The sequence below is a fragment of the Myxocyprinus asiaticus genome, chromosome 5 (assembly GCF_019703515.2).
Source record: "Myxocyprinus asiaticus isolate MX2 ecotype Aquarium Trade chromosome 5, UBuf_Myxa_2, whole genome shotgun sequence".
In the NCBI taxonomy this organism is placed as follows: Eukaryota; Metazoa; Chordata; class Actinopteri; order Cypriniformes; family Catostomidae; genus Myxocyprinus; species Myxocyprinus asiaticus.
Genome location: NC_059348.1, coordinates 3,200,636 through 3,214,781, shown reverse-complemented (window position 1 = coordinate 3,214,781; position 14,146 = coordinate 3,200,636). Strand labels below are relative to the sequence as shown.

Here is a 14,146-nt window from a genome sequence, read left to right as displayed (position 1 = left end):
ATTTATTAAATACTCACTACTACTAATAAAAGTACTCCAACAGATAACAAATAAAAATGCACGTAGCCTAACCCTTTAAAGTCTTATTCATGTAATAGAAAATCTACTCTTTATATATATATATATATTGCCCATTTAATTTTTTCTTTCGTTTTTTATTTTATTGCCAGGAATACAACATACACTGGAGGCCAAAAATTTGGAATAATGTACAGATTTTGCTCTCATGGAAAGAAATTGGTACTTTCACCAAAGTGGCATTCAGCTGATCACAATGTATAGTCAGGACATTAATAACATGAAAATGTACTATTACAATTTGAAAAAAATGTTCAGAACTTCTTGAACTACTAGTTATCATCAAAAAATCCTCCAAGTGCAGCAGTGACAGCCTTGCAGATCCTCGGCATTCTAGCTGTCAGTTTGTCCAGATACTCTGGTGACATTTCACCCCACGCTTCCTGTAGCACTTGCCATAGATGTGGCTGTCTTGTCGGGCACTTCTCATGCACCTTACAGTCTAGCTGATCCCACAAAATCTCAATGGGGTTAAGGTCCATAACACTTTTTTCCAATTATCTGTTGTCCATTGTCTGTTTCTTTGCCCACTCTAACCTTTTCTTTTTGTTTTTCTGTTTCAAAAGTGGCTTTTTATTTGCAATTCTTCCCATAAGGCCTGCACTCCTGAGTCTTCTCTTTACTGTTGTACATGAAACTGGTGTTGAGTGGGTAGAATTCAGTGAAGCTGTCAGCTGAGGACATGTGAGGCATCTATTTCTCAAACTAGAGACTCTGATGTATTTATCTTCTTGTTTAGTTGTACATCTGGCCTTCCACATCTCTTTCTGTCCTTGTTAGAGCCAGTTGTCCTTTTTCTTTGAAGACTGTAGTGCACCTTTGTATGAAATCTTCAGTTTTTTGGCAATTTCAAGCACTGTACAGCTTACATTCTTCAAAACAATGATTGACTGACGAGTCTCTAGAGAAAGCTGTTTCTTTTTTGCCATTTTTGACCTAATATTGACCTTAAGACATGCCAGTCTATTGCACACTGTGGCAACTCAAAAACAAACACAAAGACAATGTTAAGCTTCATTTAATGAACGGAATAGCTTTCAACTGTGTTTGATGTAACGGCAAGTAATTTTCTTGTACCAAATTAGCAATTTAGCATGATTACTCAAGGATAAGGTGTTGGAGTGATGGCTATTGGAAATGGGGTCTGTCTAGATTTGATCAAATGTAACTTTTTTCAAATAGTGATGTTGCTGTTTTTTACATTAGTAATGTCCTGACTATACTTTGTGATCAGCTGAATGCCACTCTGGTGAATTAAAGAACCAACTTCCTTCCGAAACAGCAAAATCTGTACATTATTCCAAACCTTTGGCCGCCAGTGTAGGACACAATGATATACATATAAATTAATTAATGAACATTTGAGAATACTGTTTAAAAAAAGAAAATATGGGCTAGCCTATCGGCACATGAAAAGAAATCACAGGTTTTTACTATTGACAGTTTTTGGAAGTTATAATTGTTTAAATATGCTGCCTAATTATGCTCCTCATAAGGATAATTCTCTCTTATGAAATGTGAATGAATAAATGGAAACAAATGAGCATCTGAAGCGTGGGCATCCTTGTGAATGCTAAATGTTGCAGGAATGTGTTTAACATATGTCTCCATTGTGCAACGTCCAACCAGCAAATCAATGTCGTGGTGGTGTTCTTGCATTTGTTCTTCTTGTTCTTCTTCTGGCGGTAACACGCTTAAAAGGGTCATGACATTAGGAATAAAATTGTCCTTAATTTTTTGACATATAAGAGGTCATTGTACCATAAAAATACACTAAATTTCAGAACTGAAAATATCCTCCTTAATAGAAAAAGGGCATTTATTTAAACCAGGCTGTTGAAACGGCCCGTTTGGAATTTGTGGAACATGTGACGTCACAAGGACCAAATACATCTGCATAAGACTGCCTCTTCAGCAAGACATCATTGCCTATTTTTCATCATTGCACCCTTGGCCCTGCCCATAGGTGCTCAATCACAGGTGAAGAGGAGAGACATGGGCCTGTCATGGGAGACTCATCTCCAGCAAAGGGGACTTACACAGGACACCTTCATGTGCCTATCTGGATTTAAAAGATTTTCTACATAAACATGCACTAGATGAATGGCTTTGACCATTATCATGCATCTTGCACCTCTTTTAAAAGATGCGATGTCAAGTTATAACTCTAAAAAGGAGACCCCCATTCTGTTTCATCATGCTGTTGTGCTGTTTTGAAGGCATCCTGGACCATTTTTGCACCAATCTGTGCTATTTTTAATTGGTGGTCTTTTGCAAACATGCACTAGATGGTTGTCTTTGATCGTTTCGAGGTGTTTCCGGCAATGTTCGCTGCCTTTTAAGAGCAGTAAAAGCGCAGAGTTTAAAGACGCATATCATTCTGCTGCTGCCCCTGACTTGAGTGAACAGTTTGATACATTCAGATAAAATTTGTTGGGTGTATGTTGTGTTAACCCTGAAATGTAGTTTTATAAATTATAATGTGAAGCTTGTTAATTTTTTTCTGATTGAGTTTCAAATATGGCTGAAATTGAGGGGCTGCACGAAGTTAGCCAATCAGAACAGTGGGTGTATACATTGAAGTCTTAGAGGGCCAGATAGCTTAAAACCAAGCTTTTAGACAGAGGGCCAGAGACAGGGTGGAAAATGATCATATATTATTTAATTATGACTGTTATTGTGCATAAAAAAACTTTACTGACATTATAAATGGACCTCAGGGAAGATAATACAATTATTTTAAAAAAAGGTTGTGAAAAAGATCTTTGTGGCACTCAACTCTGGCCTATTAATATTTTAATGTTATAGCACCCATTAGTGGTTTAGAGCTGCTAATGATTTTATGCATGCGGTGACTGTGGCGGTACTAGGCCTATTTTGGTATAGTACCATCTGTTGAAGAAAAGATGGACAGACAGACAAAACCCATGTCAGGACAACTGAAAAGGTAACATGGTGTCGACGCCAGACCTTTTATATCACTTATTTTTCTCTACTTTTTTTTTTCAACAACTGCAGTACCTTATTTTGTTGTGGATGTTCCAATGTGAATACTTGATTTGCACTTTTCAGAGAGCTCAATAAAATGTTCATATTATATTTTGGTTGCATCTGTAAGTTAATAGGAATTTAACTGATTGTGTAAAATAGCACAAACTGTAATATCATTTAATATCGATCGCAGGGCCCTGAACTGAATCAAAATCTCATGGCGGCCGACTTTTTATTCAGCATACATCAGATATAAGATCGAATCGTGATATTGTGGTTTACACCCCTTCTATTGAGAGCATTATGAGCACCGGTGCCTGGTGGAACACTGTAGTTTGACAATGCACAATATGACCTGTTTTATCCTGATTTTAAAGCAGCATATTGCATCTGACATTGTGTGACTTGAAGAGGACGGGGTTAATGTTATTTCCTCATCCCCAATAATAGGATACAGAGCAATATTTGTTCATTATCCTACTAATGCTTTGTCTAATGCTGCTGACTTTGACTGATCTTCGATATCAATCTGGTCTTACTGTGAATCAAGACAATCTTCCCTCTTGAAAGAAGAATAACACGAAACTCATCTAGAATGTAAAACACCGTTATTTTACTTGATAAGCTTGATAATATTGTGCAAAGAGTTTAGTTAGATAACATTGTGCAAACAGTATATGGTCATTCTGCAACTATCACTTAAGTCAAATCACATAAGTTATGACTGCTTACATAAACATCTGGACTTGTGTATAACGGAACATCTCCTTATACGCATCTACAAACAAAATAGAATGACAGTGACAACTAGCCAGCACACTCTCTTCCACTTTCATTCATGGTCTGGGCTTTTGTAGATCATTGATTAGATGGACCGATCAGATGTCTGCTTTTTTTTTTTTTTTACTTAGCGCAAAGGGCAAAATGGCATGTTAACTTATTTAAATGAATGTCAAGTGCTAAAACTACATAGAATTAAAGTCCTTACCAGGAATATACAGTAACGTCTGACGTTGTGTTTGCTTGGGGACTTGCTATTGGCTGTTGTCTTTTCATAATGTGCAGGTTTTGGTGACTCTTTGGGCATTTGAATGTAACTGGGGGTTATAGTTATATATATATATTCTGTTTAATGTTAATTATTTAGTTTTATGTTATGACGGGTTTATTTTTTAGTTCCCTATCTGTCACTCACTCGACGTTGTGTCAATGTAGTGACACTAGGGGTCACTCTTGGGAGCCCCAAACACCTTTTGAAAAAAGGCCAATGAGAATTGGCGAGTGGAATTTGCATGCCACTCCCCCAGACATATGGGTATAAAAGGAGCTGGTATGCAACCACTCATTCAGATTTTCTCTTCGGAGCCGAGCGGTTCTATTCATTGAAGCTGAATTCATCCGCGTGCAGTTCATTCACCTCATCTGCTGGATTCTACGGCACATTTCAGCAGCTTCTCCCCCTCTGCACCCGTGGAGTGCAGAGAACGCCCCTGGGCGCTTCGGCAGAACAACAAAAAGAGTATATTCTAAAAGAGTATATTTTCTTTCTTAAAGAGCGGCACACATGGAACGTCTTTTTAAAGATGCCTTTTCCGTTTGTGTGATATTCCTGGTTGTGGTCGTTATCTCTCCGCTTCTGACGGCCACGATTGCTGTCTTATGTGTCTGGGCGCTGCCCACGCGGAGACATCGTTCGTGGATAGGTCTTGTCCTCATTGCGAGAACATGACCATGGCAACGTTGTGGTCACGGCTTGCATTCGTAAGAAGGCAAGCCACCCCAGCGGCTCCCTGCCTCGGTCCTTCTACCTACGGGTATGAGGCCATGCTGGTTAGCACTGGGGGCGATTTGGGGACATCAATGGGGGATACCCACTTCCCACTGACCTCCCATTCCCCAGCACGTTCGCTTGCCCTGGTCGGGCGAGACCGCCTGCTTGTCTCAGGGCAAGTTCGACCTCTTGTTCGGAGCCCGGGAAGAAGACGAGTTATCGAGAAGCATCGGAGAGCGGGTTTGTCCAGTCGGATGCAGAGGCTTTGACTGGGCTTCCTCCTTTGGGAATGGTCGCCCAGTCCCAGACCAACGTGGAAATGACAGACATGCTTTCCCGGGCGGCCGTGAGTGTCGCGCTAGAGTGGAACCCTCCACTCTCCCCTGAACCCTCGTGGCTCGACGCCCACGCCCACACCCCGCCCCATTCCTTTCTTCCCGGAAGTGCATGAGGAGCTGACAAGATCGTGGGAGGCACCTTTTACAGCCCAGTCCCGGTCTTTTTAGCTCCCCCGCTCTCACTACCCTCGATGGTGGAGCAGCCAGGGGGTATTCGGTGATCCCCCAGGTGGATAAGATGCTCGTGGTGCACTTGTGTCCACAGAGCACCGCCACCTGGCGCAAGCACCCGAAGCTCCTGTCCAGGGCCTGTAGGTTTATGTCATCCCTGACGGCTAAGGCCTATGTTGCCGCTGTACATGCCACTACCGCCCTGCACGCCATGGCTCTCCTGCAAGTACACCAAGCCAAGGTGCTAAAAGAACTGCACGAGGGTAGTTCTGACCCGGAATTGATGCAGGAACAGCGCTCGGCGACCGACCTCACTCTCCGGGTGACAGAGGTCACAGCGCGGTCTCTCGGGCAGGCGATGTCCACCCTGGTGGTCCAGGAGCGCCACCTTTGGCTCAGCTTGGTTGAGATGCGAGAGGCTGACAAGGCACGGTTCCTTGACGCCCACATCTCCCAGATTGTCCTGTTTGGCGACACCGTCGGGGAATTTGCCCAGCCGTTCTCAGCAGATGGAGGCCATACAACACATCTTGCCCTGGCGCAGCTCAAGACCCCGCACCCCTTCTGCTCATCGCCAAGGGCGTTCTCCTGCAGCAACAACACCGGCTCCGCCGCAGCCCACCCCCGTGGCCCGGCCCCGGCGTGGAGCCCAACGCAGGAAGCAGACACCACCTGTCTCACGGCCGGCTGCTAAGCACCCGAGAAAGGCTTTGAAGTGCCCCTGAGATGCAGGGGCGAGGAGACCTGCTTCTCTGGAGCTGGTGAGCAGACCACTCCATCCCCTGGTGGAGGGCCGGGAGGAGAATCTTTTGTTTCATTTTCATTTAATTTCGCCGCATGTCCAAGAGGCTGCGGTACCCAAAAATTCAACAAAAGAGCGGTTTTCTTGTTCCCTGGGTCACATGTCTGGTGCACACGGCCGTTGTCACGACCACTGTCCACCATCCCATCTTTGCAGGTATGGCGCTCCAGCGGCAGACCCCCCGCCCCTGTGCGCCTAGCTGTGGCACAAACACGCACACACGGGATTGGTTCCGGTGGACTACGGGGACGAGACTCCTCCTCCCCCCTCCTCGGCCAATCTTATGGTGGGCGGCAGGAGCCAGGTAAGTGCTTCGATGTCCCTGGACTCAGCAAGGCCACGGGGCTCGAATCCCCTCGACGTGGCACCTCGAGCTCCACCCTGCCGTGAGGCCCCATCCGCCGGTACGTCCGACGTGATCATTCCCTTGGTCCCCCTCGCCCGGAGTTTGGGCACGTGGCTCACGCTTTCCAACCCATCGCGATGGCTGACCCGGACCGTCCGACTCGGCTACATGATTCAGTTTGCCAGGCGCCCGACCTCCAGCTGAGATGAAGAAAGGGTTCTACAGCTCTTACTTCATCGTACCATAGAAAGGTGCTGGTTTGAGACCAATCTTGGACCTGCGATTACTGAACCAGGCTTTGCACAGACTCCCGTTCAAGATGCTGACGCAAAAACGCATTCTAGCGAGCGTCCGGCATCAAGATTGGTTCACGGCGGTAGACCTGAAGGACGCATACTTCCACGTCTCGGTCTTACCTTGACACAGACCCTTCCTGCGGTTTGCCTTCGAAGGCCAGGTGTACCAGTACAAGGTCCTCCCCTTCGGCCTGTTCTTGTCCCCTCACATCTTCATTAAGGTCGCAGAGGCAGCCCTTGACCCGCTAAGGGAAGTGTGCATCTGCATCCTCAACCATCTCGATGACTGGCTAATCCTAGCTCACTCTCGAGAGTTGCTGTGCGCACACAAGGACCTCGTGCTCCGGTACCTCAGCCGACTGGGGCTTCGGGTCAACTGGGAAAAGAGCAAGCTCTCCCCGGTTCAGAGCATTTCTTTTCTCGGTTTGGAGTTGGACTCAGTCTCGATGACAGCACACCTCACGAATGAGCGCACGCAGTTGGTGCTGAACTGTCTTAAGGCGTTCAGACAGAGGACAGTGGTTCCACTGAAACTTTTTCAGAGGCTCCTGGGGCATATGGCATCCTCAGCAGCGGCCACACCGCTCGGGTTGATGCATATGAGACCACTGCAGCACTAGCTTCAGACTCGAGTCCCGAGATGGGCATGGCGCCGCGGGCCATCATGCCAATCTGTCGCCGCCTCTTCAGTCCTTGGACCGACCTTCCATTTCTATGGGCAGGGGTTCCCCTAGAGCAGGTCTCCAGGTGTGTCGTGGTTACAACAGATGCCTCCAAGACAGTGTAGGTTCTACTGGTTGTTTAGATCAGTGTTACTGGGAAACCCTAAAAGTTAGTTATTAATTAATATTTAAATTAAATAATAGAATCTAACTCATTAAAGCCTCATACGGGGCACCAGTAAATGTAGTGCTCTACGTTCAGGAGCGGGTTTGGTTATTAGCAATAATTAATAATTATCAAAGATAATTATCAATTATTAAAATCAATAGAACATTGATTTGAATCAATGTTAGCTCTTTTAATCCTTCACATCAACAATCAAAGATAACCATCAAATTCAACAGAATATTAATTATCATCAAAGATAGTCATTAATTATTAAAATCAATGGAACATTGATTAGAATTAACACTAGCTTACTGATCCTTCAAATTCAACAATCATCAAAGATAATTATCAATTAACAAAATCAATAGAATATTAATAAGGATTAATATCGCCGGGGCACCACCCTGGAATCAGGGACTAATAACCAGACAGTATAACAGTCTCAATATTAGATTGTTCTCTTAAAAAAATTTACATTCAAAAGGAAACAATGAAGGCTTGAATCCGAGCACTGACATCCCCTGCCAGCATATTTGACACAGGTGTATGCAAAACAAACCAAAACACTTCTCTTTGAAATATAACAAAGTTTATTTATGCAGTAATATAAATTAATAATCAATACAATGCAGTCAATAAACTTCTGACTTACAACTACAAACTAAACAGTGACATGATTAGATATGGTAACCAAAATAAGCCTATAACACATGAAAGGAAGGTAGGTGTGTGTGTGTGTGTGTGTGTGTGTGTGTGTGTGTGTGTGTGTGTGTGTGTGTGTAAGGTATGATGAGCACAAAATGGCAGACGTTACTCTCATGGAGAGTACGTCACGCGAGATTTCTGGCCAGAGAATATGGCCGCGAATGTGGGCGGAGAGAAGCCGGTTAATGGCGTCTGCCCGTTTACAGCATGTCTCCGCTTTTACGATAACTTAGGGAAAAAGCTGAGCTTTATCACAAAGTTATCTACTAGCCAAAAGTGTGTGCAAGAATGTTTGTGAGGGGTCGTGTGTGTGTGTGTGTGTGTGTGTGTGTGGTTAGTACGAGAGAGAGAGAGAGAGAGAGAATAAAGTGGCAGCACCAAAGCCGGTTTTGCGATCGTGGGAGAGAAAGCAGCTGTTAGTTTATCACTTAGAGACGTGGTGGATGGCTCATAAACCGTCCCGTGGTCTTTGGTTCTTTAATGGATAAACTCAGTGTGCCGGTCTCACCTGCGATTGCAGAAATACACAAAAGTCCAATGTGGTTTGATTTCAACACAGCAGATCTCATTCGTGATAACCGTACATTACAGTAATACCTTGAGTATTATTAGCAGCAATGAGCAGACTCGGCACTCCGTAAACTGTACAAGCAATAACCTTGATACACAATAATAACACACTATAATATTCTATCTCTGCCCAGACGTAAACCTCTTACTTGAATCGTATGAGGATGCAGGTAGAATGTGTGTTCATCCGTCTTTTAACTCCGACTCGGTTCCTCGAGGCTCGGGTGATGACGGGAGGCCGTTTCCTCGCTTTGTCGGTGGGCGGTACGGCTGCTGATTCTCGGCGGGCTGGCGGAGAAACAGCGACGTCAACTTGATTGAAGAGGGAAGAGAAATCTTTTTCTCTTCACTTCTGCAGGCAAACGGATGAAGATGCGGATTGCTCGGCGGTCTCTTTCGGATCCGTTAGAGTGTTCGGTGGAACACAGAGTAATCTCAACTCGTCCAGTGAGATGGAGATTGTATGGCCACAGTTTCAAGTCGGATGTTACTTCCTTGTGCCACGAGGCTACACCTGAGAGTAGCGATAAGCTGCGTCTACACACGGCGAGATAAGTTGCTGGAAGCAATGCCCGGAAGGATCATTGTTATTTCTACTCCCGATGACGTCATGGTTGAGGTGCGTTCTGTCGTGTGCCTCATCCAATAGGAGTTGAGAGTTCGATCCTTTAGTGAGCAAGGCTTCATGGGATTTGAAATCTGTTTTGGACTCCCTTTGTTTGATTTTGGCGTGGTTTTTATCAGTCAGATTTATGACTGTGTGTGGGCCTCAGTCAAGTTTTACGACTGTGTTAGACCTGCCTTTGTCTTCTATCTGAATACATGAGGCCCAACAACAGGCTGGGGTGCCGTATGCAACGGACACACAGCCGCCGGCTCCTGGACTGGCCCGTGGCTGCGTTGGCACATCAACTGCCTAGAGTTGTTGGCAGTACTGCTCGCCCTGCGGAGGTTCTGGCTGTTGATCCAGGGCAAGCACATGTTGGTCCGGATGGACAACACAGCGATGGTAGCGTACATCAACTGTCAAGGCGATCTATGCTCCCGGTGCATGTCACAACTCGCCCGCTGTCTCCTCCTCTGGAGTCAGCAGCGCCTCAAGTCGCTACTAGCCACTCACATCCCGGGTGACCTCAACACCACAGCGGATGCGCTGTCACATCAGGTTACCCTCAGGGGAGAGTGGAGACTCCACCCTCAGGTGGTCCAGCTGATTTGGAGTCGATTCGGTCGAGCACAGGTAGACCTGTTTGCTTCCCGGGAATGGCCCGCTTTGGTACGCCCTGACCGAGGCACCTCTCGGTATAGATGCGCTGCCACACAGCTGGTCCCCTGGACTACACAAATACGCGTTTCCCCCAGTGAGCCTACTTGCACAGATCCTGTGCAAGGTCAGGGAGGACGAGGAGCAGGTCATCCTAGTAGCACTCTACTGGCCCACCCAGACGTGGTTGTTGGATCTCATGCTCCTCACGACAGCCCTCCCCCCCTGGTGAATTCCCCTGAGGAAGGACCTTCTTTCTCAGGGACGGGGCACCATCTGGCACCCGCGACCAGACCTCTGGAATCTCCACGTCTGGCCCTTGGACGGGATGTGGAAGACCTGAGTGGCCTACCACTCAGGCTAGGGCGCCCTCTACGAGGTGCTTGCATGCCTTGAAGTGGCGTCTGTTCGCTAAGTGGTGTTCTTCCCGACGCGAAGACCCCCAGAGATGCGCAGTCGGATCGGTGCTTTTCGACCGCTATTTCGGCTCATCACGACGCAGTATATGGTAAGTACTTTGGGAAGCATGACTTGATCATCAGGTTCCTGAGAGGCGCTAGGAGGTTGAATCCCTCCAGACCACGCCTCATCCCCTCGTGGGACCCCGAAGGACTACAGGGAGCTCCCTTTGAGCCCTTGGAGTCAGCTGAGCTTAAGGCACTCTCTTTGAAGACTGCCCTCCTGACTGCGCTCACTTCCATCAAAAGGGTAGGGGACCTGCAGGTGTTTTCTGTTAGCGAATCATGCCTAGAGTTCGGTCCGGGTTACTCTCATGTGATCCTGAGACCCCGACCGGGCTATGTGCCCAAGGTTCCCACGACCCCTTTTAGGGATCAGGTGGTGAACCTGCAAGCGCTGCCCCAGGAGGAGGCAGACCCAGCCTTGGCGTTGCTGTGTCCGGTGCGAGCTTTACGCATCTATTTGGATCACACGTGGAGCCTTAGAAGCTCCAAGCAGCTCTTTGTCTGCTTTGGTGGACAGCGGAAAGTAAGCGCTGTCTCCAAACAGAGGATCACCCACTGGGTCATTGACGCCATCGCGATGGTATATCAGGCTCAGGACATGCCACCCCCTGCGGTGTTATGAGCCCACTCTACCAGGAGTGTTGCGGCCTCCTGGGCACTGGCCAGTGGGGCCTCTTTGGCAGACATCTGCAGAGCAGCGGGCTGGGCAGCACCCAACAGCTTTGCGAGGTTCTACAATCTCCAGGTTGAGCCAGTCTTGTCCCGTGTATTGGCAGGCACGAGCAGGTAAGTTCCGAGACAGCTGGCCGGGTGTACCGCTTGCGCATAGCGCCTTTCCCCTCCCTTGAGGTAAAGACATGCGCTCTTGACTCCCAGTCGTGTTCACAGACTGTGATCCCTGGATGACTTTCCTCCTTAGCCCTCTGGCAGTTGAGTTTGTGGAGAAACTCACTGCTGGCCCAGTACGTGCACTAATGAGCCCCTGTACTGAGGTAGGTGCTCCACATGTGCTGGTTCCCGAAGGCAACCCCATGTGATATCTTCCACAAAATTGTTTCCCTGTCGGCAAACTGCGTCTTCCTTGGGCAGAGGCCCCTCTGCCCCTGGTCGCTATGCTCTATAGAAACTCCTCCCCCTTCGGGTAGGACCTACCATGGGAACTCTCCACATGACATACTTTCGACAAGACTCGGTAAGACCATGTGACGTATTCCACTCAAAATCCCCCCCCCCCCGCCCCCTTTTGGGTGGGGTGTGGTCTCCGCAGTGTCTTCCCCTTGGGAGGGACACCCCCCGATGCAGACACTTATGGCTCCCAGTCGGTTAACAAATTCCACTCTTTTTGGGGAGAAAAGAGATTGAAAGAGGCCTCGGCTGGGCTAGCCTGTCCCTATCGTTGGGCAGTCGACTTGTTCCTGATGGACCGTTCGATGCTCATAAGAGCATTGGGGGAGGTTATGTGATGACCTGGTGTGCTGGCTACGAGGCACACAGCGGTCTGCCCGTCACACACCACCAGTTCACGTAACACAGTTCAGATAGTTGTGGCATTTTGTATAGGGACCCCTAGTGTCACTACATCGACACAACGTCGAGTGAGTGAAAGATAGGGAACGTCCTGGTTACTTTCTTAACCTCCGTTCCCTGATGGAGGGAACGAGACGTTGTGTCCCTCTTGCCACAACGCTGAACTACCCGCTGAAATGGCCGGGACCTGGTCTCGGCTCCTCAGCACAAAACCTGAATGAGTTGCATACCAGCTCCTTTTATACCCGTATGTCCGGGGGAGTGGCATGCAAATTCCACTCGCCAATTCTCATTGGCCTTTTTTCAAAGAAGCAGAGGTGTTTGGAGCTCCCAAGAGTGACCCCTAGTGTCACTACATCGACTCAATGTCTCATTCCCTCCATCAGGGAACGGAGGTTACGAAAGTAACCAGGACGTTACCCTGGGTGAGATAAGTGTTCCTTTGATTTAGGTGTGATCCTGTTTGATTAAGCTGAAGGCTGATACTTTTATTGCTAGTGCATTTCACCAGTGTGATCATGACTCACTAGGGCTAGTAATTTCTATCCAGTCAACTTCCACTGTATTTATTCAAAATGTGTGCACTAGAAGTGCGCATATTTTCATGTCAGCCAAATTCAGTTGAGGTGTGGGTTAAGAGTGGGGGTCGTGGCCCCACCCCCTCCCAGTTTCTGCACTCCTGATTAAGAGCCATTCAATATGTAGTAAGTGATCATTAGAGGATAAACCTAAAATAAGTGTTCCCTTGAAGTGGAGCCAATTGTGGAGTCAGATGTTCTTTTGTGTTTCAGATCCGATCAGATGAGGAGACCAGGACCACGATACGATATTCTTTGACTGGACCAGGGGCCGATCGGGACCCAGTCAACTTGTTTACTGTTGGACGTGAGGATGGCTTGGTCAAAATCCATGGAGTGTTAGACAGAGAGAAAACACCCACTTACCACGTGAGCACACCCTCTTTCATTTGTTCTGCCCGATTATAAACATTTATTACATGCGTGCCAGTCATGGCCTCACTAATCAGTGAAAGTATAAAGCAATAAAGATAGCGGCTCCCAGCTACATTTGACATGAGTGCAACACCCGGGCTATATTTAGAATGGAATACTTACTGAATGCTTTGCAGTATGCACAGTATGCTCCCTACTGTTTGTTTTTTTATTTTATTTTATTTTTTATAGTAGGTGAAACAGCAGGGATTATTCCAAAATAAACAATACATTGTTGTCATGTGAGTGGCATCCAGTTACTATATTACAAATAAAAATAGGCAGTTTGACTTTTTTTTTTTTATTAAATTAGAGATTGAATAAACCGTGGCAGTAATTACTTCTGGTTCTGCCATCACACTGGAAATGGAAGGTCAGCGTGAGCAAATTGCACTGTGGAATACAGTGTTCTGTGCAGTGTGCTCTGTTGTCTACTGCACATTTTTGCCATTTTAATAGGTCATCTGGGTAGTGTATGCATACAGAAAATGTGCATACTGTGCACAAAAACACACTTTACATTGTGCATTAAACAGCATAGGTGCTCTGTCAACGCACCTGACCAGGCAACCAACCTTTATTAATACAACATAATGCAACAAAGTGCACCCATGCTCTCAGCCAATTTACAAATGAGTTTATGCAAGAAAACACTTTTTTCACTAGAGTAAAGTGACGGAGCCTCTCCTCGCACAATGCACATATCCGTAAAATGTAAATTTGTTGTCACAGGATGTATTCATTATCGATTATATTGATTAGTTGTTGCAGCACTAAATTAAGTACATGCATAATATAAAAAATTACATCTTATTGTATTTCATCAAGACTGTCCTGTATTCCAGCTTCGAGGGGTGGCCAAGTTTCTGAATGGCAGTTACGCTGAGAAAGACATTGACTTAAGGATAGTGGTGCTGGATGAGAATGATTGTCCTCCTGTATTTAACATTCAGCTGAGTGGAGCCATTCATGAGCTCAGTGCACAAGGTACTAAGATCAT

At 46.5% G+C, this 14,146-nt stretch overlaps 1 protein-coding gene across 1 annotated transcript in view; it reads left to right on the top strand.

The window, feature by feature from the left end:
- Positions 1–14,146, top strand: part of dsg2l (desmoglein 2 like) — a 61,746-nt gene that overhangs the window by 13,945 nt on the left and 33,655 nt on the right. Inside the window, exons 3-4 of the mRNA XM_051697475.1 lie at positions 12,946–13,101; positions 13,992–14,133. Of these exons, the coding sequence (XP_051553435.1) occupies positions 12,946–13,101; positions 13,992–14,133 (298 nt within the window). The remainder of the gene's footprint in view (positions 1–12,945; positions 13,102–13,991; positions 14,134–14,146) is intronic.